This window comes from Urocitellus parryii, chromosome 11 (assembly GCF_045843805.1).
Source record: "Urocitellus parryii isolate mUroPar1 chromosome 11, mUroPar1.hap1, whole genome shotgun sequence".
Lineage (NCBI taxonomy): Eukaryota > Metazoa > Chordata > Mammalia > Rodentia > Sciuridae > Urocitellus > Urocitellus parryii.
In genome coordinates this window covers 24,609,545-24,637,459 of record NC_135541.1, presented here as the reverse complement: position 1 = coordinate 24,637,459, position 27,915 = coordinate 24,609,545, and the positions used below count along the sequence as shown (strand labels likewise).

The 27,915-nt window shown below is 52.4% G+C and overlaps 1 protein-coding gene and 1 pseudogene across 1 annotated transcript; both read right to left on the bottom strand.

Moving 5' to 3' along the window:
* Positions 1-241: 241 nt before the first annotated feature.
* Positions 242-27,915, bottom strand: LOC144249119 (bone morphogenetic protein 8A-like). Its single transcript, XM_077791318.1, has 7 exons — positions 27,585-27,915; positions 12,737-12,926; positions 12,188-12,336; positions 5,872-6,066; positions 5,347-5,426; positions 4,750-4,860; positions 242-391 (listed from the first exon to the last, which is right to left on the bottom strand). Exons 1-7 carry the CDS (start codon positions 27,913-27,915, stop codon positions 242-244), a joined length of 1,206 nt encoding a protein of 401 aa, XP_077647444.1.
* On the bottom strand, positions 8,035-11,164 carry LOC144249120 (succinyl-CoA:3-ketoacid coenzyme A transferase 2, mitochondrial-like; annotated as a pseudogene).

Here is a 27,915-nt window from a genome sequence, read left to right as displayed (position 1 = left end):
AGCTCTGAGGCTGCTATGTGCATTTGGCCCTTTGATGGTGATGTTGGGGGTTCAGTGCCGCAGACCCCAGGAGAAGGGCGTGGAAGAGCCTGGAAAAGACAAGAAGCTTGGCAGGAGGGAGCAGTGGAAGGAGGGGTCCCCCACTACAGTGAGCTCTGAGTGCTTATGAGGGTCCCCTGCATCTGGAGAGGAGCCTGATCCAGATGGGGAGGGACAGCAGCAGCAGTGCAAGTGGAGGGCCTCAGTGGCAGCCACAGGCCTTGACCACCATGTTGCGGTGCTTGCGCAGGATGACATTGTTGCTGCTGTCATAGTAGAGCACAGAGGTGGCGCTCAGCTTGGTGGGTGCACAGCATGCCTTGGGGACTGCGTCTGGCTTCATCAAATGCACCTGGCCAGGGAGGAGACACGGGGTGGGATTATGAGCTTAGCAGCCTCCTCCTAGAACCCACCCAAGCCACCCTCTGCTGCCTGCACTGGCCTGTCCTACAGGTCTCAGCCCCCAGCCCCATCCGAAACCACTCTCCACCTGCAGGCAGGCAGTTTCCACCAGGCACATCTGCCCTGCTCACTGCCCTGGACACACAGCTGGACACCTGGCACTGCTGTCCAGGCCCTGCACACCTGTTCCTCAGCTCTCTGGGTCCCCTGCCCACCTCTGCCACATCTGCTACCTCCACATGTGGGCAACATGTGCTGGGGCGCACCTGCAGCCTCTGCTTCCCCACGCTTTACACTTCTACTCTATCCCCATGGGGTCCGTCATTAGCTGTGCACAGGTCTGTCCCTACACAGCTGGAGTGTGTGGAGCGTTCATGGAACCAGTGGATGAGACCTAGAGCCTGGGTGTGCTCCCCCACTCAACAACAGCAGCCAAGGCAAGGAATGGTCTCTGCCAAGGATGAACTGAGGCCTGAGGCCACACGGTGGGCTACGTGATAAACCTGAGTGAAGCAGGACTGGAACTAGGTGCCAGATCCCTCACCCCCACTAAAGCAGCCTTTGCCCTCCCAAAGAGCTGAAGGAGCCAGCGGTTTCCAGGATGAGCTGCCATTTATCCTGGATCCCTCACAGGACTCACACACAAGGGTCCTGGGAGACAGCACTGCCACCTTCAAGGGGAGCCAGAGAGCAAAGGAACCTGCTTCCCTCCTGTGTGTTTGGCTGCTCCAAGGCCTCACAGTGCTGCTGACCAGGACCTGGATGAAGCTGTGTGATGCTGCCCTGGCTCCCTTCTCCTGGCCCTAATTCGGAGCCAATCTGCTAGGGAGGACTGTCACCAGACACTGTGCTAGCGTAAGGGCCAGAAGCCTCTGGAGGGATATGCAGCTGGTCTGGAACCTGGAGGCTGCTGATCCCAACTTTCCATCTACAGGCCACATGGGAGGACCCAGGAGATACCAGCCTTCTGTGCAGTCCAAGGGTCCCTAAGTGGCTAGAACCCCAAAGGACCTTCCCTGATCTGGGACATGGGAGGAAAGTCAGCACCACAGGATGCTGGTGCTCCTTGCTCCTTCCCTGAGCCCTGAGCTTCACCAGGAGTAACACAAAGGGTGATGCCCTTTAATCCATCAGCACCCACAGACATGATTTGTGGAGCGTAAGGTGTCATCCATTCAATTCTTTATTATTATTATTATTATTATTATTATTATTATTTTGTATAGGGGATTGAACTCTGGGGTACTCTAAATTGAGCATCCCCAGCTCTTTTTATTTTATTTTATTATTTTTTTTAAATAGTGCTGAGGATTTAACCCAGGCCTTGTGCATGCGAGGCGAGCATTCTACCAACTGAACTATATCCCCAGCCCTCTTTTTATTTTTTATTTTGGAGCAGGATTTTGGCTAAATTGCCCAAGCTGGCCTTAAACTTGAGACCCACCCTCCTGCCTCAGCCTCCCATCACTGGGATTAAGGTGTGTGTCATTGCACCTGGATCAATTCATTTTTGGGCCACACACTACATGGAAGAAGTGCTGGAACTCAGAGACTATGTATCCTTGAGGACAAATGATATATCTAGAGACCACAATCTTCTCTGAAGAATGCAGAGAAACACACTTTTCTCATTCTCAATACACTGTGTCTGTACAGGAGCCAAGGGGAGCCAGGATTCTCCCTGTTCTCATAACTTCATGGGAAATGGATGGGGAGAGGGTAGATTCTCTACAAAAGAGTTGAATGTAGTTAAACTTCCTATTATCTGTTGTTCTGTCTTATTTGACCTTGGGCCTGGAAGAGATCAGCACTCCAGGTGCTGAACACCCCATTTGTGGAGTGTAAGTAAAGTTTTTCACAACCATTTGTCCAGTATAGTAGTTTGTAGAAGTGTGTCTGCAAATGCAGAGTGTGTTAAGAAAAACAGATTCTTTTAACTAGGCTTTGGCCTTGGGCCGGAGCTTCACAGAAATGTTTACATTTCAAAAGTAAGAGAAGAAGTTACCAACTGGGCTCCATGGTAACAGCTGGCAGGGGGAGGAAAGAAAGTGGAGAAGAAGCTCTCCCCTTCTCAGGCACTGTCCTTGAAGGGTTAACCTGCCCAGAACAGTGGAAGAAAAAGCTGCTTTATGTGAACTTCTGCAGACTGTGAACTCCTGAGCCCCTCCCCTTACATGCTGGGTATAAAACTCTGAAACTCCCTGAACTCGGGGTTCAGGGGATTGATTGATTACAGCAAAAGCTGTGCCCTCTGAACCTGGCTGCAGCCAAATAAAACTGTTTCCTGCTATCTCAGGTGACCTACCTCGTCTGTCCCCTGCAAAAATGTGAGGGTGGCCTGGTAACAAAAGTTAGCAGAGTCCTGGTGGCCAGCTGCGAATGGGAAGGACATGTGGCTGGGGGATGTTGCACAGGGGGACAAGGGGATGATGAGGGGCCTGTGTCCAAGGCCAAGGGCTCAGACTTCCTCTGGGAAGAATGGGAAGCCCCTGAAGTCTCTTGGCTGAGAATGATGTGGGCAGGTTGGTTGTAGGAAGATCCTGCTGGCTGCTGTGTGGACAGTGGCCCCGTGGGTGGGCCTGGGGGGACCCCCTTCTCTTGGCCCTCAGTGAGGCTTGCTCACCTGCTATATCCTGGCCTCCCACAGACCCCCGTGGCTCCTTCTCCTGCCCAGGCCCTGGGAGCCCCACCTTATCCTGGCCATCTCTCCTGCACTGCTGCAGGGGTCTCATCTGTTCTCACCACTTGCAGACCCTCCACATGTGGCATCTCTATTCTGAACGTCCCCTTGGACCTCTGTGTACAACTGCAGATGTGTGATTCCCCTGCACATTCGACCTTGTGGGTGGAAGGGGCCTCAGCAGGGCCACTCATTTCCTCCGACCCTGACAACAACTCTGCCCATGTCCAGCCTCCCATCCTGGTCCTGGGAACTCTGAATGGAGCCTCATCCACCCAGTTGCTCAGCCCCACCTGCCTCCCGCCTCCCTCCCCCTGCTCCTAAGTGGGGAGGGCGCTCAGCCCCCACCATTCATGCTGCTGGGGAACCCCCTCCCATGACCAAGCTGCCCTCACCTCCCATCAGAGGACAAGATAGCCCCTCATTCCTCTCCCGCCCCTTCCACCTCCCACTCCCCTGGGCCACCCCGACACTGCCACCACAGAAAGACTTCTACCCGGGACTCCAGCTCTGCTTTGCTAAACCCCTGAATTGTTATTTACTTGGAATAAAACCTGCTCTCCTCACAGGGAGCCCGAGCCTGCTTCAGTGGCCCTGTCAGCCCAACTCCACCACCCTTGCCCTCCCTGCCCTCCCTGCCCTCCAACCCCTGCTTCCTGCTGGCCCTGAACCCACCCAGCTCCATCTCAGGGCCCTCTTCCTCCAGCTCCTGACAGGGCTACTGCCCCAGTGCAGAGTGGCCCAGTCCAGGCTCCCTCCACCCAAAGCCCAAGGATCCCCATCTCCCTAGAACACATCTCCTTTGTCGCTGGTTTGCATCTGTGCTCTCCACAGCCTCCCAGGGTGCTCACGTTTGCTGAGCCACTGTGGGCCTGCAGAGGCAGAGGCTGAGGACATGTGGGCAGGGGACAAGTCCTGCGGAACCACTGCCCCATGCAATAGGAAGCTCAAGGAGGCACCATCAAGTTCATTACTCTCTAAGGCGTCACCTCTGAACAACCTCCTACTGGGAAAACAATCCAGGGGATTCTGGGACCAGCATCTAGGCAAAAGTTGCAGTCACCAGAGTCAACACACACATCACACTGGCGATAAGCAACAGCAACTACGCTTATGGGAGAACCTTCTTCCATGACCAGAAGGTGCCCAGTCCCTGAGGCACCGCAAGCCCAAGACCTGAGAAAACCCAAATGGCCAGGAAAGAGCTGGGAGGGGCCCCAGGGGAGCCATGCCCACAAATGCAGAGACACACCTGGCCAGGGGCCCCACCAGGCAGGGGGTGCCCACGCCCAGGTCACGCACACGCGTGCACCTGTGTCAGGGAAGCTAGACCCGCCAGGGTTCACAGGACTCAGAGGAGTGGAGCCTGCACCAGGCTGGGCAGCCACACACAGGTCTGTCTGGGTGCCACACGTGCACACGCAGGGCATAGAGTGTGTCTGGGTGCATGCTGACTAGCGTGCGCGTGCTCGGGTGCCCGTGAGTCTCCCTGCAGGCTGTGGCCATGTGAGAGCCTGGACCTGTGACGGAGTCCCTGCAGGTGAAGCTCCTGTCAGCAGCTGCTTGCACCACCCTCCTGGCTGACCAGCCCCCTGTCCCCCACCCCTGACCAGGACCATGGCACTGACCAGGGATTGCAGGATGGCATGGTTGGTGGCGTTCATGCAGGAGTCCAGCGGGAAGGAGCACTCTCCCTCACAGTAATAGGCCGAGTAGCCTCGGGGGGCGATGACCCAGTCCTAGGGGGAATGGGAGAAGGTGAGCCCATCTCCGTGCCCCCTGACCAGCCCCTCAGCCCAGCACCTACCACAGGACCACCCAGGGCTGCCCCTTACAGTCCCTAAGCCTCAGGACCCAGCCCCACCCTCGGGACCCCTGGCAGTCTCCATCTGAGGCTTGAATCCATCTGGCGACCCTCAGTACACAGGATTGGGCCTCAGGCTCTGTCCTTGTCACATGCCACACTCCCTCTGCTTTGTCCTCCCTGCCCCCCCCCAGCAGCAGTACATGCTCCTCTGCCCACCCCAGCCTCAAAAAAAAAAAAAAAAAGAAAAAAAGAAAAGAAAATCTCACTATAAAGGTGAAAACTTTAGGAAACAGCAAACCCAGAGGAAAGAATTATGTGAAGAGAAACCAAAGTCACATGTGATGTCCCCTCCTGCCTGAAGGGACACTTGGGGTCTGCAGGTAGGGCTGCCAGTGAGGAGAGCAGAGTCCGAAATTACCAGCCAGCCGAGGTCCTGGAAGCTGACATAGAGCTCGTGCCGCCGGCACACCTGCCGCCCGTGGGAGCCGTGAGCGTCATCTGCAGGGACAGACGGTGCCAGGTCTTTTCTGGGGTTCCTGCTTTGTGCAGGTCCCTGGGGTGCTCCCAAGGTGGGAGACACACTGGTGGGCACATTTAGCAAACAAAGGAGCCACAAGAAACTAAACCACTGGGCCTCGCGGAGCTCATCCCTGGATCCCCGCTGGTGCCATGACCCAGCTCATCAGCCTTCAAGGGCTCCCGATCACTACAGAGTGACCCGTGTCCAGCTGCACCTCCTTGTCTTTCAGCCTGGGACCTCCTCCAAGGAGCTTCCCAGCAGCACCCTCCCACTGCCGCTTCTCCTGCTTCCCTGGGCAGGCACCTCTCGCCCCAGCCCACCCTCCCACCACACTCGTTCCAGTCAAGCCCAGGGCTCAGTCCACACCAGCCAAGGTCCTGCCCAAGAAGGAGGCCTCAGACCCGGGCCCCGCCTGGCCCTCACCAAAGATCCCTGGGAGTTTGTTGGGGTACGGCAGCTCATTGGTCTTCTTTGGCTGCCTCCTCTTCAGTGGCCTGACTGCCCGAGGGGCACGGATGGGACTCGGGCTGGCGCTGAAGAAGGTGACCATGAAAGGCTGTCTGGAGCGTGGTGCCCGTTGCCCCAGCAGGCCAGCCAGGCCAGGATCCACACTGTGCCCTGAGAGAGAGGAGAGAGGGTCACTCATGGAAGGGGGTCCACCATGGACCCAGTAGGGACTCTGCTCCTCAGCAGGAGCTGCAGGCTGAGGACCCAAGGGGACCCACTAAGCCTCAGTTTCCTCACCTGAAACCGGAGTCCTAAGTCCACCCCAGGTCCCTGGAGGGCATGCCTGGGGAGGCAGGTTGGGGGGGCCTCAGAGACCCCAGCCTCCAGCTGACAGTGACATGGACAGTGAAGCATCTGCCAGGCTTGCAAGTGTTTCCCACTCGTTGCCTCACTCGACTTTATGGTGTCCCTGTGTTTCACACTTGACAGAAGAGACACCAGGGTCACTAGGGATGACCGGAGTCCACTGTTGGTGACAATCAGAACCAGAGCACCCTCCTTGGTGGCAGGACCAGAGGCCGTGTGCTGTCTTGCACGCGCACACTCTGCGATGCGAAGTGTGATTCGTGACACCACCTGCTCGTGGCGACCTCTACCTGGACACAGCAGGGCTCACTCTGCCCAGCACAGCCCAAGAGCAGGGCAGTCACTGCTCCCTGCTGTGCATGTGCCAGGCACTGGGCTCAGGAGGGCAGAGACCAAGTCCCAGAGAACAAAACCCAGAGCCAGGGCTCAGCCATGTCAACTTCATTGCAGGGCCCAAGTTCACGTTCACCGGGCCAGGCTGGTGGTTACAAGACCTGTGCCTCAGCCCTAGGACCAGTGGAGCCTCAAAGACGGGATTTCACCCCCTCAGTGCTACCAGCTGAGGACGCCATGAAAAGCCCATTCACCCTGGAGGTGCCAGCAGAACCACCCTGTGCTGGACGCCCTGCACGTGGCCTCTGCTCTTTTCTTTTTCCTTTTTTTCTTTCTTCCTTTTTTTTTTTTTTCTTACTGTGAGCAGGGGTAATAACCACAGTAGAGAAACTCTTGAGAGAAAACCCCTCCCCAACTCCCACAGCTCACTGTCCTTTTCCCTGGCTGTTTTCATGAGGCACACTCCACACAGTTGTCAGCACAGCAAAGAGGTCTGTTTTCCAGCTTTCTAAGGTAAACCTTCTCCCAGTTGTTGACATACGTCTCCACTACAAACCTGTCAAATGATAAAGCCTCTTTGAGCGGATCCACCCTAATCTCCTTAGGTATTAGCTCATCCTGAGGTTCTTGTCTGGCTTTCGGTATGAAGAGCATGATGGGGACCTCTTCCCTCTGCACCCTCATGAAGCTTCTCACACTGAGCCACAGAAATGCGATAGCTGCTCATTTTCGTCTTTCTAAACAGCACCCATTGCTCAGTTCACATGAGTCCATTTCACCTCCGGGTCCAAGCACCAACACACACATATCCATCCACACATACTCATTCCGTGTGCATAGAAACACACACACACACACTCACACACGATATATTTATACGCACATTGTATATACAGGCTTATTTATTCCACCTGGAGCCACTGAGTTCTCCATCCACACCACAGGTCAAGGACACTGGCTGCCCGACTTCAGCTGCTAGGCCTTAGACCAGGTGTCCACTGGCCACTCGAGGAAACTCAGAGACCAACCTTTGACCTATGACATCACCTGCCACAAACAAATGAACTGAGCCTGTGAGGCTCCTTCTCAGGAATGTGGATGAGATATGTTGAGGCAGGGGCTGTGACCTGCAAGGGCTGGGCACGCACTTGGCCCAGAGAGAAGCCCTGAGGGGCATGTGGGTTATGGTGGGGAAGCAGCTATGTGGAGGCAGAGCCACAGGTGCAGAAGAAAAGGCAAGGGAGGTCACCACAGGGACAGGTGGAGTGACAATGAGCAGGGAGGGTGGTGACAGTCACACATGGGCACTAGAGTAGTCCCCACAGACTGGTTGATAGTGGCCTCAGACCTAGGGCAGGATTCAGCCTCCTCAGGAACCCTGGGCCCTGGCTACCCCATGACCAGGAGGGCTGTCCATGCTCCAGGCTGTGTTCAAGGGTCTCAAGTGGTCTGTAGGCACAGATCAGAAGCCACATGAAAACAGTTACACAGCAGACCTGCACAGGCTCCTTGGGGGTGGTCTTAGTAGGGTTTGGGGACTTCTGGGGGCTCCCATAGCCAAGTGAGCTGAATTGAGGGCCCTTGGATGCAGCCAACCCAAGGTTTGTACTTTACAGGAACAAAAACTAAGGCCCAGAGGGGCCAAAGCAGGCAGCTGCTCCCCCCTCTGCAGAGGCCTGGCTGGAGTAGGGACAGCAGGGCAAGGGGACTGACACTGGTCATCTCTCAGTGCTCTGCATCTGGCAGGTCTGGGGGAGGTCACCTCTTCCCAGGACAAAGTCTCCCTTACCCACCAGCTCTGCTCTTCATCTGCCCCATCCTTGGGCAGGGCCCTGGCTCCCACTGGCTGCAGAGAAGGCCCAGGCAGGCCTGACAGTGACCCCAGGATGCCCAGCGCTGGGCAAACCCCATCCCAGAAAGGCAGAGGAGGGGGCTTCAGGAGACTCTGGGGCCAAGGGCTGTGCTGCTGGCCTGAGCACCTGAAGATGCTGGTGGGTATGCCACCCCTTTATTCTTGCTGTGGGGTACACTGTGGCCTTCCCCCATGGACCTGTATGGAACACCATGAGTCCCCAACCTCACCTCGTGTCTAAGCCCGCCCATTAGGACCAGATGGGCTGGCAGCTCACCTGGCCTATCCTGACCCCTGGTAGCGCTTAAGCCCTTGGGCATACCAAACTGTCCTAGGCCAAATTTTGCCCCATATCTCCTCCCTAAGGCTTCTTTCTGTTCTGATGCCAGCTTGCTCTTCCTGTAGCCCCTGCCCCACCTCAGCCTGAGTGGAAGTGACCCTGGAGCCACATGAAGGAGAATTCAGGGGCCTGTTGAATCCCAGGAGTGTCCCAGGCCTGCTTCCATCCCTTAGGTCAGCTCTCTCCTCACTCTCCTGGCAGCTCTCCCATGAGCCTGCCTTCCCTGCACTGCAGCTGGAGACCTCTCCTGACCCCCAGGGCATATCAGGTCCCCCAGAAGCACCAGGAGGGACCACACAGTGCACTCATGGATATGCCATCCACCCCCACCTGGCTGTGGTCCCTGCCACTTCCCTCACACCCCAGGCTATTCCCACCCCAATCACATGCAGGATCTGTCACTTCCTTGGAGTGAAGTTCAAATGGGGTCCTCAGAAATGCCACCAGCTGCAGCTGGAACTGCAGCTAGGAGCAAGGTCTCTGGGCTGTGAGGCCTCTGGAGCTGCACTCTAAGTGCACACTGCCACGCACGTGTGTGCTCGCTCTCTCTCTCTCTCTCTCTCTCTCTCTCTCTCTCTCTCCCACACACACACACAAAAAAAAAATCTATGCTTTTTTTTCACTTTAGATTGTGAGACTGTGCATTCAGGATGACATATCCAGAGCCCCTGTTGGGCTCTCAGGGACTATTTCACCCAAGGTCAGTTTGGGCCTCCAGAACAGAATCTGTGTGGATCGCATGGGACACTGCAATTTAAGTGGCAAGAACCTGCCCAGGCCATGGGTGGGGTTTCTAGATCTCGCCCTGTGATAAACCGCAGCCTTTGGCAACAAGGGGACTGTTTATTTATACAGGCTCCTTCCAGGTAGACTGCCAGCACCCACTGCCCCCTGTTTCCAAGCACATCAAACACAGCCTTCTCAGTGATGATGCGTTCACGGAGCGCTTCCTCCATAGCGGCAATGTACATTTTCCCACGATTTTGGGGGTCTTTGCCTTGGTGTCGTGTTCCAATGGTGACCACTACGTTGGTCTTGTCACGGGACACCAAATCCATGGCCCCGCCCATTCTTTTCACCTCTTTAGTGGTATCATCCAGTTAGCCAGGTAGATGTATTTGGAAACCTGCTTGGACCTCAGTATGGTCAGCTGATGTGTTCCCCGCGAATCATGGCAAAGGAGTCATCGCTGGTAAAGAAACAGCCCCCTGGGATCACCGTGACAGTCTGCTTACCTGCGTTGATGACATCTAGATCCACCTCATCTTTCCATGGAAATGGGCCCAAGCCCAGGATTCCGTTGTCACTGTGCAGATAGATGAACTGTCATGTCAGGGCTGACGAAGTTGCTGGCCAGGAGAGGGACTCTGATGCCCAGACTGGCTTACGTGCAGTCCTCAGATTCAAGAGCAGAGCGTTTGATCATGCGTATCCTTTGTCGTTTTCCAGCGGGGCTTTCCCATCTTCCTTGCTCCGTGGGACTAAACGCTCGGGTTTTTTTCTCTTATTTCCGCCCCTTTATCACGCGATCTACATATATGGTGGGGACAGAGATCTTCTGGGAGAAAAGTCCCCACGTCCACGATTACTTCCACCTCCACCACCGCGACATCCGCAGCATTGCACATGGGCACGTTGAAAGTCCTGGCGCTTTCCTTGAAGATCACGTTGCTCGCGAGGTCCACCCCTTCGCCAAGACGAAGTCTGCCCTCACGGCGTACTCGTGGAGGTAGTGCTGGCCCCGGAACTCTTTCACCTGTCTTGGCTGGCTCTGGATGGCCAGGCTGCCGTTGGGGTAGTACCTGATGGGCGCGCTGCCTTCCTGCACAGTGCTGTAGCCGGTGGGCGTGCAGAAGGCGGGGACCCCGGTGCTGCCCGCTGGATGCGCTGGACCAGGGTGCCCTGCGGGGTCAGCCCCAGGTCCAGCTCGCCCTCCAGCTACCTCTGCTCGCACAGCGTGTTTTCGCCCCGGTGGGAGCCGACCACGCTGCGGTCCTGCTTGGTGGCTAGGAAGAGGCCCAGGCCGAAGTCGTCCACGCCCACGTTGCTGCTCACCACTTCAGGTCCCTCTCGGCGGTCCTCAGCAACGCGGCCATCAGGTTCTCGGGGTTCCCGCAGAGCCCGAACACCCCCCGCCCCCAGCATGACGGTCGCCCCTTTGCGGATGTCCTTCACCTTGTCCTCCGCATCCGTGTAGAACTAGGTGCCGGACTGAGGGCTGGTGGCGGAGCGGCGGGCGCAACTCTGGGACAGCGCTGGCCCAAGCGACTGGCAGGGACATGGAGCCGCAGCCCCGCCACGGTCAGTGGGGCTCTGAGGTCAGAACAGGTCGGCTGCACCAGGAGAGTGTTCCTCTGGCCGCAGGGAGGGCGCCGCATCCCGGACGCCGCCTGGGGCGCGCTCCACGTGGGGGCGCCACCACTATCCCTACTTACCCGCCTGCTCCCCACCGAAACCCCAAGCCCTACAGAGTTTCCTGAAACTCAGGAGCTAAGGCACTGCAGGGTGACCTGACTGGGATGGTGTTTGAAGGTGATAGCCGCTGTCACAGCTCTCTGTGGTGCCAGGCGCGCACAGTGGTTTATTTCCGCTGACACCCTGCAGTGAGTGCACCCACACCTGTGGCGAGTTAAGCTCCCCCTCTTTGAGAGGGGAATTTCAGAGCGTCCTTTTAAAAAAACCTTTGTCAGAACCTGTTATCACCCATTGCTGCTAAACTACCCCTAGAAACCCCAAACGCCTTGCCCAGCTGTTTGCCCAGCTGTTTACCCGGCTCACAGTGACCCTTGCCCACCCTCGGTCTCCTTCCTAGGTCTCCTTCCTGCCCTCTGTTCCTCCATGTGGCCCTCTCACTGGACTTCAGACAGACCAATCTTGTACTCCCTTGGCCTTTCCATCCACTGCCTGGTATAAAGGCATGCTCCCCAAATTCCTGTATGTGAAGGAGAGAGGGAACCTCGTTTTGTGGATGAGGAAACTGAGTCTTGGGAAGGTAAGTAACCTGCTGATGTCACTGACTCACACAGCTGGGATTCCAACCACAGTCCCTCACTCAGCCTGAGGATGAAGCCACCTCCCCCTACTGTCCTTGGAGCACAGGAACTGCCCGTGTGGAGGGCCTCTTGCAGGGGGAACTGCCCCTTCCTGGGGAAGGACACTTGGACTCTCAGCACCCCAGATGTTCCTCAGAAGAAGGGGAGGAAAAGCAGCTCTGGCTGAGGGCATCCTTGTGTCCAGGACCTCACTCTATCTACCCACTGGAGTCTTCACAGTGGGCACAGCAGAGAAAGGCCAGGCGCCCAAGAACCAGTGAGGTCACTTTGGACAGTTCTAGAGGCCTCAGCTGGCACAGCCTCCTGGAGCCCCAGGGGAGCTCACCCAGCCCAGACCCTGAGCCTCACCATCCTCAGTTTCCACATAGAGACGGAGTCCCAGGTCCTTGTTACGGTTCAGCAACCAGCGGTCACTGGCTGCTGTGACATCCAGCACCAGCCAGCCCTCGTCCCCAGCTCGAAGCGTCTGAAGATCCAAAAAGAACAAGTCAGACTCCCTGTGGACACGAAAGAACAATTAACTGATGGCTGAGGGCCGGTCCAGCTGCCTCTGTGGGTCTCGTGCCACCTGGGGACCACTACTGGAACATCTGTCCTGCCCTGACTCTGAGCTCTGTCTGTGCCTTATTTCACTAATAATCAACTCAAAACATGGTACTGTGCAGGTGGGGAAACTGAGACTCAGTGGCTCAGTGACCCGTCCAGGGGCCCACAGTCAGGATGGCAGGGCAGGAACTGTCTGGCCCAGCATCTTTCCCATCTCTGAGGCTCTTCTCCCAGGAAGCTCCCCTTTCTTTCTCTGGGAAATGCCCCTTCCCCCCAGGTGGGGCAGGACACACTGCCAGAGCCTTGACCAGGAGCCCATGAGATGGGAGGTGCCTGGGCCGAGGGAGGCACCTGTTGGAGTGCTCCTGGACCACCTGGAACATGCTGATGTGGAGCGTCGTGTTGAGGGGGTGGGTGCTGGGCAGCTTATAAATCCGGAACTCTGCAGCAGTGACAGCCTCCCCTGCTGGGATCTGGGTCAGATCAAAGTGGAATTCCTTCCAGTGGGGCTCCTGGTGGCCCAGGGCGCGGTCACGTTCCACTGGAAAACAAAGTGGGAGCTAGGTGGTCACATGTGTTTGGAATGGTTCAGGGTCCAGAGTAGGCAGAGCCAAGTGTTAGCTGCCACGACCTAATGGCTGTTCTTCAAAGGGCCCTGTGCAGCCTCCATGGGGCCAGCCTCCTCCTCTACCCATGAATTTGTTCCTGACTCTGCTGGGGGAGTGTCCTGAACACAGAGCCCAAGGACAGAGATGCTCAACAGGCCAAGCCTAAAACTCATCCAATGCCACCTTGTCTCCTTGATGGCACCAGCATCCATGATAAAGGGCAGAAGGCTCTCCTCTGGAAACTCCCAGGCTAAAGGGAATATGGACATGGGACCCAAGGCAGAAAAAGGCATTAGTCCCATGGGGAAACCTGGTGGGCAAGGACATATCCGGCTGCATTACAGTGGGACAGTGACTTTCCAGAGTCTGCCCTTGTATCTGGATGGGAGGTGGGGGAAGGGGAGGCCTGAGTGCAAATTAGCCTCAGTGTTCAAGGAGGCGGGCACTGCAGAGGACAGTAGAGTGAGGCCAAGGGTTGAAGGACCTAAGGGCAGGGAGGGACAACCACTGCCAGAAACTATGGGAGACAAAGGACCCAAGGACAAGGGGAAGAAGGAAGGAGGGAGAAAGAAGGAACAAGGAACACTAAGGTAGGAATGAAAAGCTCCCGGAAAGTTCTAGAAAGTCAGAGGGTCCCATGGTGTGGTGACATCTGAGCTGGCCTTGACAAATGGGAAGGCACATTGGTAGATGGTGAGGTGGCAGGGTGGGCTCTAGGCCGAGGGGAGTGGTGTGTGTGGATGAGGAGGGCTGGGGACCACCCACTGATTCGCTCTCTGGGTGCCACAGTGGGTCTGGCTGGGCCCGCTTTATGAGGGCTGGAGCCCTGGGCTGAGAAGTGAGGCTCTGACTCTGGCCAGTGGGCAGCAGTGTGGTCTGAGAGGCACCCTGTGCTGGCAAGGGTGGAGGGTGAGACAGGCAGGGGGTGAGACCTGAGGTGGGGACTGGCCCAGCTGTCTGGGCAAAGGCCACGGCTGTGGAATAATTTGCCCAGCTGCACAGACCTGCTCAGGATATTTAGGGCAATCTTACTTTAGCTCCCTGTCACTTATGTCAAAAATCTGTGTTTCCGGAAAGCAGGGTGGGAGTTGCCCAGTGCCTTCCCTAAAACCCAACACTGAGATTTTAATTATATGTTTCTGAGTCTTTTTAAAACCTTCCGTGGTTACTGGGTTCAGTGACCACAGGTCAGGTTTTAAAAAGCACCAGGCTGAGCTGCCAGATGGATGTGGGAAGCACTTCCTGTCTTTGTGGTCCCCACATGTCCTCCCTGGTCCAGGAATGGATGGGCACACAGCTGTGCTGGGTGGAGCCAGGGGATAGGCATGTTAGGGCAGGAGCAGGTGGGAGGTTTCATCTCCTGCCCAGGGAGGAGAAATGGGATGGAGCATGCATGTCCCACCATGCATTAGGGTGCTGTGCACACAGTGCATGCCAACCTGAGGGCTTGGCTGTTTCAGAGGCAGTGTGACAAGGGCGAGGTCCATGTCCCTCCCGAATATGCAGATAGCATTGAGGGCAGGATTCTGGACCTTTGCTGAGTGATTCTTGTGTGGTGAATAACTACACCCATGTGTCCTGCCTATAGACACAGTTATACACATACAACTTTGGTGACAATTTAAGTGGCTTCAGGAATGACACAGATACCTCTGTTACATGGCTATGAAAAAACTCCTGATTTTTAGGATGAAATAGATTCAGGCTGTTGGCTGTCACAGGATGTGAGACAGACCTCGAAGGAGGATTCCTCAGGCACTCTATTCTCCTGACCTCATTCAAAGCATCATTATGTATATCATTATGTCACTGTGGGGTTGACAGGTGCATTCTGAGGGCTCCCTCTTGGGTCTGGGGACTGAAGGAACAATCCACAAACCTGCCAACTCTGTGGCTCCCAAGCTCTGTAGCTGCCCTCCCTTGATGACCGTGTGACCTGCATAGACTGTCTCAAAACATTCTTGTTCAACCTCCAAACTTCTGTCATGGGTTTGTGAAGTCAATAAACCAAGCAGGGATTCCAGCCCAGGAAACTGCCCAGCCTGGTTCTTCCAGGCAAGCACTAGAAGTTGGGAAATTTTTAGGAAAACAGTGAATTTCATCTGAAGTTGATAAAGCTTCCTGAGAGGCAGCATTGAAACAGATATTACTGGAACTGGCCAAGGGAAGTGCCCCTTCCTCTGCTGAACCGTGTGGATTCCCAGCTGCCCAGTGGCTGCTCCTTTGGTTCCAGAGAGCTGCTCCTGTACAAGAGCATTTGTAGGAACCTGGATTTTGCCCTGGTAGTGCTGGGGAAGGCTGTCTCTATTTTAGCCCCTAAGACAGCACTGAGAAGCGTAGCTGATCTGGCCAGTAGTTGGTGCTCCAGGCTCCGGTTCTGACCCTGCAGCCACCAGGCACTTCCATCGTGTGATCTCAAGTCTCCCTGTCTGTGAAGTGGGGACACTTTTCACACAGGGCTGTGAAAAGGCAAGGACTATGGGACAGAAGTGGCGGCCATTCTTTAGGAAGCAGGAAGGGTGTGACCTCTAATTTCCAAACTTAATAGATGTATCGAAGTGATAGCATCCAGGCAGCTCATCAGGAGAACGTGTCTGACACTCAAAAGCCGTGGGGTGGGGGAAGGAAGGCATCCACTTTTCTCTTTCTAAATAAAAGTAGGGAGTGAGAAAATATGTCAGTTCAACTGAAAGACTTCTGGATGGCTTCCAGGTGTCTCCTCATCTACCTGACATTAGTGACAGCATTTAACCTTTTGGGTTCAGTGTCTACATCTGCAAAATGATCCTTTGATATAGGGCCAAATGGAAACTGTAAAGAGCCAGGTTTGTTACTGTCATTGGTAGTTGGTTATGCTCCAATAGATGCTTCTGACATATTATCCAGGGACATTTCCTTCTCAGTGCATGCCCAGCCCCCACCACATAGCCAAGGTCTGGAATCTCCCAAAGATGCCAGAACTGCACACCACTGGGAATGTCTCCCAGTTCTGGCTCAGACAGAGAGCACCAAATACAACTTGTACTCCCCCCCACCCCCTGCAAGGTGCTGGGTATCAAATCCAGGGCCTTGCACATGCTAGGCAAGCATCTACCATTGAGCCATATGCCTAGCCCACAACTTGCACTTTTATGCACGTGTGGGAATGGAAACCAGGAGTCCTGGCTCCTAGCTGGGCTCCTTCCACCATGGTGGTCCACCACTGTGTTCACTGAAAAAAAAAAAAGCATAAAAACTAAGTTGGAATTGGCTCAAACAACAGGTGCCTGAATACACAGCACAAAATGCATGTTATGAGCCGGGCATGGTGGTGTATGCCTGTAATCCCAGCAGCTCGGAAGGCTGAGGCAGGAGAATTGTGAGTTCACAGGCAGCCTCAGCAACTAAGCAACTCAGTGAGACCCTCTCTCTAAATAAAATACAGAAAAGAGGGGGGCGCTGGGGATGTGGCTCAGTGGTTGAGTGCACCTGAGTTCAATCCCTAGTACCAAAAAAAAACCATACTATGCTCTGAGTTGAGGGTCCACAGAGGGAATTCATGGGAAAGACCAAGGTCTGTACAATTGCTGGCAATAGAAAGTTCATCCCAGGGTTCCTGGCCGATTCTGATAGGTGTGAGGAGAGTGCCCTCTACCCAGTCACTGTTCTTTATTCCAATCATCTGAGATATGTCCTGCTAGGAATCCTCTTTCCAAGGTGGCCCTGAAAGGGACCATTGATGTTTGGAACAAGGTTTCTGAATAATAAATTATTCCCTCCCCTTTACAAAATTTGGGGCCGGAATTGCTAATTTCAAGGGTCCCAGAATTTCACTTGGGCATGTGGGAGAAGATTCCTAACTCTGTTTCCTTCTCAACTTTCTGAAGGCTACAATTTTCCCATTTGTTTTTCCTGGTCACATCCAGGAATATTAATCACTTGCTGAACACATCTGAAGTCTGAGCATACTGTACGCAAGTCCCTATATAGGCATGGAGACACTGCAATCAAAAGACAGACTCCTCCCCCCAGGGAAGCTAGATAAAACCACATACATCAACAAGAGCAGCACATGTAATAAGTGCTACCAAGGACGTAAAGGAAGGGTGGGACTGGAAATAACCCAGGGAGTATGTGGGGAACCATTTTATTCATGTTTTTGGCTTTATTTTGAAATAATTTTAGATTATTTAGATTTCAAGAAAAGTTGAAAGATATAATACAGAGACTTCTCATATATTCTTCCTCTAATGATCACATCTTTGTTTTGTGTTGTTACCAGAGATTAAACTCAGGGGTGCTTAACCATTGAGCCACATCCATAACCCCTTTTATTTATTTATTTATTTATTTATTTTGAGAGAGAGAGAGAGAGAGAGAGAGAGAGAGAGAGAGAGAGAGAATTTTTTAATATTTATTTTTCAGTTTTCAGTGGACACAACATCTTTATTTTATTTTTATGTGGTGCTGAGGATCGAACCCAGCGCCCCACACATGCCAGGCGAGCGCATTACTGCTTGAGCCACATCCCCAGCCCCCCTTTTTATTTTTTATTTTGACACCAGGCCTTGCTAAGCTGCTAAGGCTGTCCTTCAACATGTGATCCTTCTGCCTTAACCTCCTGATTCACTGGGATAACAGGTCTGCACCACCCCACCTGGCTATAATTGTATATTTTAAATAGAGAGATAGGCTACAAACTAATAAACCAACTAAAAATAATTACCTTTTGGAGAAGGAAGGGAATAGTGTAGAAAATGAAGATGGTCTGCTTTGAATGTTCCCTCTTGTAGATTTTGTAAAGATTTCTTATAAGTATAAAACAAAATTAATTCAAAATACAAGAATAAAGAGCAAACCTAAGAATTTAAAATACAAAGTGAAGCAAATGAACTAATTGGGTTTTGAGTAGGTAGCTTGATGACACAATGAAGAATTATTTTAAGTGATTTGAAAACAGTAATTTAGAGCCAGACTTGGTGGCCCACAACTGTAATCCCAATGGCTCAGAAGGCTGAGACAACAAGGATCTCAAGTTTGAGGCCAGCCTCAGCAATTTAGTGAGGCCCTAAGCAACTTAGTGAGACCCAGTCTCAAAAAAAAAAAAAAAAATGGCAATGTAGTTCAGTGGTAAAGTCCTTGGGTTAAGTCCCCAGTATCATAAATAAGTACAGTTATTTGACTGATCCATTCCTAGTAGAGTAGCTTAAGAACAAAATGAACTAAAAATAAATCTTAAATTGTTTTCAATAGTCACATTGTTATTCTTTAGCTTCTCTACATATTATGTATAATATATATAATTACAGGATAAATTAAACCATTATTATGTCAATGTTGTTAGGATCAAGTTATTAAATATAAAAGAAAATAGTTACAAATATAAGATCTAGGAATTTAAATGAAAGCCTATAATTCTAAATTTGAATTGGAAATATCGGTTTGAATTCATGATTTTTTTTCTTCTTAGAGAATATATATGAGGCCAAGGCAGGAGGACTGCAAGTTCAAAGTCAGCCCCAGTAACTTAGTGAGGCCCTAAGTAATTTAGTGAGACCTTGCCTAAAATACAAAATAAAGAAGGGCTGGGGATGTGGCTCAGAGGTTAAGCGCCCCTGGGTACAATCCCTAGTACCCCAAAAATAAAAGCAAAAAATAAGAGTACTGAAGCCCACATTAAGGGGCATCATAATGGCCAAAGGAGGGACAATTGTACTATCAAAAATAGGCTGAAACATATATGTTAATATCCATGAGCTCATCGTCTGGTAACAAACTGGTAACAAATGTTGGTCACCTTTGGACAGGTCTCTTTGGACTTTTGCTCTGCTGACATTTTGGGCCAGACAGTCTTTGTTATGGGCAACTTCCTGTGTCTTGTAGGATGTTTAGCAATATCCCTGACCTTTGCCCATTAGATGTTAGCAGGAGTCCCTTCCCTGCCCTAGTTGTAACAACCAAAAATTATTCCAGCTATTGCCCTATATCCCCAGAGGAGCAAAAATCATCCTTGGTCAAGAAACCACTGCCTTTGGATAATGCTGGTAATTGATTCATGACTTTAAAACCTGGTCCCTGAAGTCTCTACTAGGAAAAGGAAGCAGTAGGTGAAGAGGTCGAGGAAGAGGATCCAAGCGGGGACTGAGAGGCAAAGGCCCTGTGTGTTTGAGAAACGTCAAGGAGCCTGTGGTGGCTGCAATCTAGTGGTCAGGGGCCGAGGTGTATAAAAGGAGTATGGAGTGACGGGCAAGGACGGTTCATCTGTAAGAAGTTCAGTACGTTAGCCCCAAAGAACTCAGCACCCTGATTCAGAGAAGCCCTGTAACCTAGGAAGAATAGTATAAAGTTCAGTTGCTGCTGATGCTGTGAAAGTCTCTGACCCCGGGAGGTGGGCTGGATGCCACTGGGGTCACAATGTACCTGTAGTTTCCAGCAACCACAGGGACTCTTTAAATTTTTTTTTAATTGGTGCATCATAATTGTGCCCATTGATGGGATTTGTTGCTCCATATTCTTACATGCACACAATGTCATAATATAACTTGGCCAATAGCATTTCCCAACTTGCCCTCCCTCCCTCCCTGCCTCTTACCTCCTAGTCCCTTTCCTCTACTGATCTCCTTTTGATTTTCATGAGACCCCTGGTCTTCCCCCAACCACCTTTCTTTCTTTTTCCCCCCCTCTAGCTTCACACACATGAGTGAAAACATAAAACCCTTAACCTTCTGAGTTTGGTTTATTTTGCTTCCCATAGTAGCCTCCAGTTCCATCCATATTCCTGCAAATAATATAATTTCACTTTTCTTTACAACTCAATAAAGCTCCAGTGTGTATATACACCACATTTCCTTTTTCCATTCATCCATTGATAGACACCTGGGCTGGTCCCATAGTTTGGCCTATCTCTCTATTGAACTGAAACACTGGGACTCTTGACAACCAGCTCCATAGAGACACATAGGCTGGAAGGACACGGATCCAGAGCTGGGGACAGACACTGCTACTTTCTACAAAGCTCTGCCTGGGGTTCTTTCTGAACTGCCTTACTGTAGCTTTGAGAAAATAAATAATCACAGAACCCTCAGCTGCCCACAGCCTGATCAAACCACCTCTGGATCCCACGCTTCTGGGAAAGGCCCACTGAGGGCAGCAGGCGGCCTCCCTGGCCACAGCACTGTCCACATTCTGCCTGTCCACTCCGGAGCCCTGTGCCCACCACTCATAGGATGGACCGCCCGATGCCAAACCTGGTGTCCATTAGCCTGACACCAACAAAGCATTGGTTGTTTTTGTTTCTTGGACAAAATTAGACTCACCCAGGTGACCTGTCTTGTTTCTCACCAAGAGTCGGATCAAAAGACACCCTCCTCCTCCAGCTCAGTGAGGCTGCCAGGAGGACAATTTTCTGACCAGCCCATCAGCCTCCCCTCCAATCCTTCCCAGCCTTGGAGGCCCAAGGGGGAGCCTAGGCCCCCCTGAGCTGGCCCCACTGACTGTCTGTTTGTCTGTCGTGGCCCCTGGTGCCCCCTACCTGCAGGCACCTTCCTCCCAGAGGTCCCTTGGAGGTCTCCCTCTCCTGAGTTGTCCCTTCCCACCATGTCTAAAGGCTACTTTCCGGGCTGGGGATGTGGCTCAAGCGGTAGCGCACTCGCCTGGCATGCGTGCGGCCCGGGTTCGATCCTCAGCACCACATACCAACAAAGATGTTGTGTCTCCCGAAAACTAAAAAATAAATATTAAAAAAAAGGCTACTTTCTCCTCAGTCTCACTGAGGATCCTGCTCTGACCCCTCACAGACCCCATAATTGGTCTGCCCTCTTTCCCCTGGCTCAGCTGCCTGGCAGGATGGTGGGCTCTTGGAGGGCGAGGGCTGAACATGGGGGATGGACATAGGAGGCTCCCAGCAGCCTGCTCATTGAGCCTCCTGAGTTCTGGGGACCTGGGGGCAGGGTGGTGCCTGCTTGTTTTTCCCTAGGACTTCTTGTCCCCAGGACAGTGGCTCAGTTCCCAGCACTCACAGCCCCTTGGGCTGGGGCACAGATGCCCGTCTGGGGGTGCCTTCCACGTCACAGTATTTCTCCATCAGAAGCCACTGAGGTTTCCATGTTGCTGTGGGATTCTCCCAGCCTGGCCCCTGAGGGTCGGGACAGGCTCCCCAGGGCCCTGAAGGCGGACAGGCTAGGCCTGTCTGGCTAGTCCTGCTGGTAACAAAGGCTGCGGGAGCTCCACTTCAGATCTAAGAAAAGACCCTGGTTTCCACAGCCCCTTGAGGCCCCTGGAAGAGCTGTGGGATTGAGGACCTGTTGATCTTGCCTCCTGAAGGGGTTTCTCCCACCAGAAACCTCAGCTCTGGGGAGAGGAGGCCCAGGTTCTTTCTGAGGTATCTTCAGCCAGGTCTCATTACTGACTTTCTTCAAGAGCTGTTTCCATAAATGACTCTGTACACATAATTACTGATCCAGTCCTCAGATGGCTTCAGACCCCAAATTAAAAGGGAACACCCGCACAGGCCACCACATCAAGCCTGCCAAGGTCAAAAATAAAGAGATGGGAGCAAGAAGGACGCATGGTTCCTCCAGTTGAAACCCAGGAAAGACCTGGACTGTGGGAATTTTCCAGAAAGACATGGTCACAGTGACACATCCCCTCTTGCCTGTGAAGGAGAGGCTTCCATGAGGAGGTGGGCTGGGTGTTCCTCCCACCCTGTGACTCACCCCTGGGGGGACCCTCACCAGTGGGTAGGAGGCAGGCATATTCTTTGGTCAGAGCTGGGAAGGCCCGCAGGGCAACCCTGGAGAGAAGGGGAAACTGAGGCCCAGAAGGGGCTGAGATTTTGTGGAGGTCACAGGAGAGGTTAGGGTCCCATAATGTGAACTTTCAGACTTGGAGCCAATGTGAAGTGAATGGCCCTGGAGTTGACAGGTGGCAATACTGGGATGGGGGAGGTTTTACATGTCAACTAGGTCCCTAGAATGCCTACTGAAGGCACCATCCTGCAGGCAGGGCCCAGTGGAACTTGGGGTCCCAGGGGAGGGCTCAGAGAGATGCTGCACCCATTGTTGGCACCACAAAGGCAGGGAGGGCTGGCCCCACTTGTGCCCCATCCTGGCCCAGACTCCTTCCCTGGCTCTGGGTGCTCCCCACTTCCTGCTGCACCCCTGTTTCCTTCAGCTTTGCCAGTCTGCCTGAGCACCTGCCACACAGGAGCTGGGCACATGGTGGGGTGGGGGTGCCATGGAGAGTTAGATTTTTCAGGTTTGTTCAGGGTTTCCCAAAGACCAGAAGAAAGAGGGGCTTGATGTGCCCCCTGGATCATACAGGCGGAGAGAGACTGGGATTCTAAGAGATATGGACACAATAAAGGACGGGATTTCTATCACCACTAGAAGCCTGTAGCTCCACGGTGGAGTTGGGGCTGGGAACAGCAAGATTTATGGAAACTCTGGCCTACTTCCTTTTAAAAGGGGGTAGAGTTTTGACAACTAGAAATGGAGGTGAGTATATTCTGTGCAGAGGGTACAAAATGATCAGGAACATAGAGGTAGGGTAGAGTAGGTCAGCCCCCGTTCATTAAGTTCCTATCATGTGTCAGGCATCCATCCAGTTGGCCACAATGCACATAAACTTTGTTCACACAAGCCTTGGAGTTTGGCTTTGCTTCCTGTATCTTAAAGGGATGGAAACGGAGGTTAAGAGACTGTAAGTAACCTGTCTAACATCTACCAAGCTCCCAAGCGGCACACTCAGGATCAAAGTCCAGGTTTAATATATCCATAGAAAGATGTATATAAGAACGTTCAGGGCTGCGGAAGTAGCTTAGTGGTAGAGCACTTGCGTAATGCACACAAAACTCTGGGTTCATCTTCAGCATTAATCCCTCCTCCCACCCCATGTGCGCGCACACACACACACACACACACACACAAACACACACAATGTCCAGAGCTGCTTTATTTGTAATAAACAGAAACTGGAATGTTTCTGAGATGTCCATTAATAAAAATAAATTTAGCCAGGCACTGGGGTGTAATCCCAGTGATTCAAGGCTGAGGTAAGAAGATTGCAAGTTGGAGGCCAGCCTGGGCAACTTAGTGAGACCCTGTCTCAAAATAAAATATAAAAAGGGCTGGATGTAGCTCAGTGGTCGAGCAATCCTGGGTTCAATCTCCAGTACAGAGAGAGAGAGAGAGAGAGAGAGAGAGAGAGAGAGAGAATAAATTAATAAGGACAAACTGGAAGCCAGGCACAGTGGCCCATGCTTGTAATCCCAGTGGCTTGGGAGGCTGAGGCAGGATGATCATGAGTTCAAAGTAACCTCAGCAGCAGTGATGTGCTAAGCAACTCAGTGAGACCCTGACTCTAGATAAAATACAAATTAGGGCTGGGAATGTGGCTCAGTGGTTGAGTGCCTCTGACTTCAATCCCTGGTACCCCCACCCTCCAAAAAAAAGGAAAAACTGGTCTATTTGTGCAATGGAATACAACTAAGTGATAAAACAAGAACATGGATGAATCTTAAAAAAATATGTCTAGCTAGACATAAAATTATACATTATATGATTACATTTATATGAAGTTTATAAAACATGCCAAATGAATCTATAGTGATAGAAATAAGAAAGTAGTTACTTGGGAGACTGGCTGATAGGAATAGATTCTCAGAGGAGACCGTTATGTTTTGGTATGGTCTAAAGTTTATATAGTAAGTATGCTTTACTTCTATAAATATCAGAACAACAAAGACACATTAAAAACAGGATTCTCGGGGTTGAGGATGTGGCTCAAGCGGTAGCGCGCTCGCCTGGCATGTGTGTGATGCGTGCGGCCCGGGTTCGATCCTAGCACCACATACAAACAAAGATGTTGGGTCCACCGAAAACTAAAAAATAAATATTAAAATTCTTAAAAAAAAAAAAAAAAACAGGATTCTCAGTTTAGAACCCACATTCATATTTTGACTAATTAAGCAGCATTCACTGCATCTATAGATGGACCAGGCCCCAGGATGTGAAAGCAGGAAGATGACCTGCTATGTGGCCATGTGGCCTTGGGAAAATCACTTAATCTCTCTCTCTCTTTTTTTTTTTTTAATTTTTAATATTTATTTTTTAGTTCTCGGCGGACACAACATCTTTGTTGGTATGTGGTGCTGAGGATCGAACCCGGGCCGCACGCATGCCAGGCGAGCGCACTACCGCTTGAGCCACATCCCCAGCCCCTCTCTCTCTCTCTCTAAGGGGGATATAACTCAGGAGCACTTTATTTTTGAGGCAGGGTCTCACTAAGTTGCTGAGGCTGGCTTTGAACTTGAGATCCTCCCATCTCAACCTTATGAGTCACTGGGATTATAGGCATGTGCTGCTACACCTGGCTCTAATCTCCTCTTTTAAAAACCAATTGTGACAGCAATTTGTAAGATGCAAAATGTTGAAAGAGATGTGGAGGTTCTGGGCATAAGCCCATCACTGAGTAGCATCTCACACAACCCTTGACAGCCCCATAAAATGAGTAGCTCCATTTTACAGTGGAGGAAACTGAGGTTTGGATGGATGGACAGGAAAGCCCAGATCACATTGAGAATAGGTGTCTGAGTCACGCAAATTCTGCCTGTGTGACTCCTAAGTCAGAATCTCTTGACCCAGTCCTGTCTGCTTTGCTATTGCTCAGGGCAGGGGAGGGTCAGTCTAGCACACCTGAAAATTATCTGTGGCTCATGCATTTATTATTTGTCTCTCCACTGAAAGGTCAGCATTGTTATGTCCCTAGCAACTAGAATTAGCCCTGGCATGTTACAGGTAGTAATAACTCTTTGTTGAGTGAATGAATGAATGAATGAATCAGAAAATGAAAGAATTTCCCAGTAAAGAATCAAAGGAAGGGGCTGGGGTTGTGGCTCAGCAGTAGAGCGCTCGCCTAGCATGTGTGAGGCACTGGGTTCAATCTTCAGCACTATGTAAAAAATAAATAAATAAAATGAAAGTATTGTGTCCAACTACAACACACACACACACACACACACACACACACATATATATATTTTAAAAAAAAAGAACCAAAGGAAGAGACCCGAAACCCATGGGGAGAAGTATCATCCTTCAAGTTCACATGACAGGCAAGAGTAGAGCAGAACTCACCCGGGTCCCTAATTTTCACTCAGCCCTAGTTCTTCCAAATCCAACAACTTCAGTTCATCACCACCCCTGTCCCTGGCTGCTGGGACCACAGGAATAAGTTAGTCTGGTTCAGGAAAGGGCCAGGGCAAAAGCACAGATGGCACCATCGAACCTGCCTAGACTGCTGCCTGTTAGTGCTGTTTGTTCCTCAGTTTCTCAATCTGGAACACAGGCACCTGCCTCTCCACTGACACCGGGTGGGGAAGGATTCAGGAAGAACATGCAGAATTGGTCCTTCCTCCCTCAGAAGAGGCCAGATAGGTCTGAGAAGCTCGAGCACAGGAGTGGAGCAGAGCTATGAGAAGGTTCCTCTGATACAGAGCCCAGGATCAGGGATGGGAGGCATCTCATTAATCCAACATCACCCCTGCAGACTGGATGAGATGCAAAGGTACAGATAATGGATGCAGATATGCAGGAAGTAAGGGGAGGCCAGGTGGTGGTACAAGAACCTCAGGGCTGTGCCTTGCCTGAGCATAGGAAGACCAGGGACAGGATCCCTCTGCTCCACACAGTAATAGTCCCATTTCTTTATCCTGATCCAGAGGAGCTAAGGGTCTACAGGCTGTTGTTGAGTGAATGAATGAATGAATGAATAGACAGACAAGTGGGGCAGGGTCACCAGCTCTGACCACAGCCCTGACTCCCAATGCAGGTCCTGGAAATCATGTGGGGCTTCCCAAGGCACTTGCTCCCCAAGGGGCCTGTGCTTTGGTGGGAGGCCCTCATGAGACCTCATGAGGTCCCACAGACTGCCATCAACAGTCAGGGACCTGGAGGGACAGGCCTCACTTCCTGGGGCCTGATGAAGCTGACAGGAGAGGTGGAGCTGGAGGTAGCAGGGGGGGAGCTGGGTCAGCACCACAGCAACTCTGCTATTAGACCCCACAGTGGTTCTGGGGCCCAATCTTTGGGGTTGGGCCTGGGCCTCTAACACGGAAGAGATCCTGGTTCTGTCTAATCCCCACCTACACCCTTGGTAATTACCAGTTAAAACTACTCTGGCTGAGAGAGTTCTAGAGTGCAGTGAGTGCATCAGAATAAAGAAGGCCCTTCTGAGGGTGCCGCCCACAGCCAGGGCTGCACAAAGACCTGCTTGTTAATCCCACAGCCTCAGAGGCCCAGATCCCAATGAGACATGCAGAGAAGATGGGATTTGGAATCCAAGGCCCTGACAATCTAGGTTTGTCCTGACTGGGCCACATAGAAGCTGTCTATCCTAGTGGTACCCTTGCTTCTTTGGGTCCCTCTGTCCTCACCTGAGTGGTAGGGATGGAGACCATGGCTGTTCACAGGAGAATCAGGAGTGATGCTCTGTGTGGAGGGGGCTGGCAGTCACAGCAAGGGTCCTGTCCCTGCTCTCACCCCATTACCTGGTCCCCAGACCCAGCCTGCTGCCTGTCCCATCCCAGGCCCCTACCTGTCACTAGCCACAGACAGGAGACAAAGTGCATGAAGGATATGACCAGCAGCAAATACTCAGGACTCTACATTCAAAAGTAGTGGGGGAGGAGGCTGTGGCTGTGGCTCAGACTCAGTGGCAGAGTGCTTGCCTAGCATGGGTGAGGCTGGGTTCAATCCTTAGCACCACATTAAAAAAAAAAAAAAAAAAAAAAAGCAAATAAAATAAAGGCACACTGTCCATCTACAACTACAAAAATAAGTAATAAATAAATAAATAAAAGAGAGTAGTAGAGGGAAATGTCTTTGAGATCTTTAGGAGAGGTTTCTGCAGATAGGAAGAGCCAAGCTTTTTTCTGGGGGAAAGAAGAGGGTCTAAGCTGTCCCTTGGGTCATTCACAGGCCTGGACACTTACTCCCTGCCAGGCCACAGCCCAGGTGCAGGGAGCTGTCTGTCCACTCCTTCCCCAGCCCCTCCCTGAGAGCACACTCCACCCACAGGCTCAGTGCTGCACAGGGAAGAATCTGCTATGTGAGGACTCAGGCTTGTCAGTTAGCTCTGGTCACTTTGATGATGACCACAGGCTTTCACACTGAACTTTGTCCCTCTCCTCAGTACGGCCCTTATCACACTAACAGTATCACAGCCTCTATTTACTCACCAGTCTTCTCAGGACCCAACTGTCTTCCTGGTGCCACCCAGGTGGGTCCCAACATCACTGGATTCCTAAGCCTGGGTGTGTGGTTGGAGACCGGGTGAATGTATCCCCTGGAAGTTCACATCCTGCCTGCCTGTCCACCTCACAGCTCAGGGAACCTGGGCCACTTCTTAGACCTTCCATTTCCTGACCACTAGTCTTCCCCCTGACCTCCACAGGTCCTGTCACAGATCCCTGACTACCTGCCCAGGGCAGGTTTTGTCACTTTTGTCCAAGGATGCGCAAATTCCCCTGGAGCCCAATTCACTCCCAGGAGTGCCAGCCTGAGGCCGCCACACCCCGGGTCCTTGACGCCATCCTGGGGCCCCCTGCAACTCACCCATGTTGACAAAGCTCATGACCAGGTCGGTGCGACCCAGGTGTCGCTCCGGGGACCCACCATCCTCATCGTCGTCGCCAGCCATGGAGTGATAGAGGTCCAGCATGAAAAGCGGGGCAGATGCGGGCACCCGGGCAGCAGCAGGTGGCGCACGGGGCCTGGGTGGCCCGGGCAAACCGAGCACCGCCAGAATCTCACGCTGCATGTCGCGGTGTTCTCGATTGCCCAGCCGTCGCTGGGGACAGCTGTGCAGGGGGCGCGGACCAGGGCTGCCTCCCAGCGCGCACAGCGCCAGGCCCAAGAGCCAGAGCTGTGCGGGGCGCCAGGCCAT

What these genes read in the sequence shown, in the direction of transcription:
- LOC144249119 (XM_077791318.1), bottom strand. Translation starts at nt 27,915, where the DNA reads ATGGCCTGGCGCCCCGCACAGCTCTGGCTCTTGGGCCTGGCGCTGTGC. An exon ending in CAAACTCCCAGGGATCTTTG is followed by an intron (nt 5,427 to 5,871) that starts GTGAGGGCCAGG and finishes CTGTCCCTGCAG; the next exon opens with ATGACGCTCACGGCTCCCAC. An exon ending in TCCAGGACCTCGGCTGGCTG is followed by an intron (nt 4,861 to 5,346) that starts GTAATTTCGGAC and finishes CATTCCCCCTAG; the next exon opens with GACTGGGTCATCGCCCCCCG.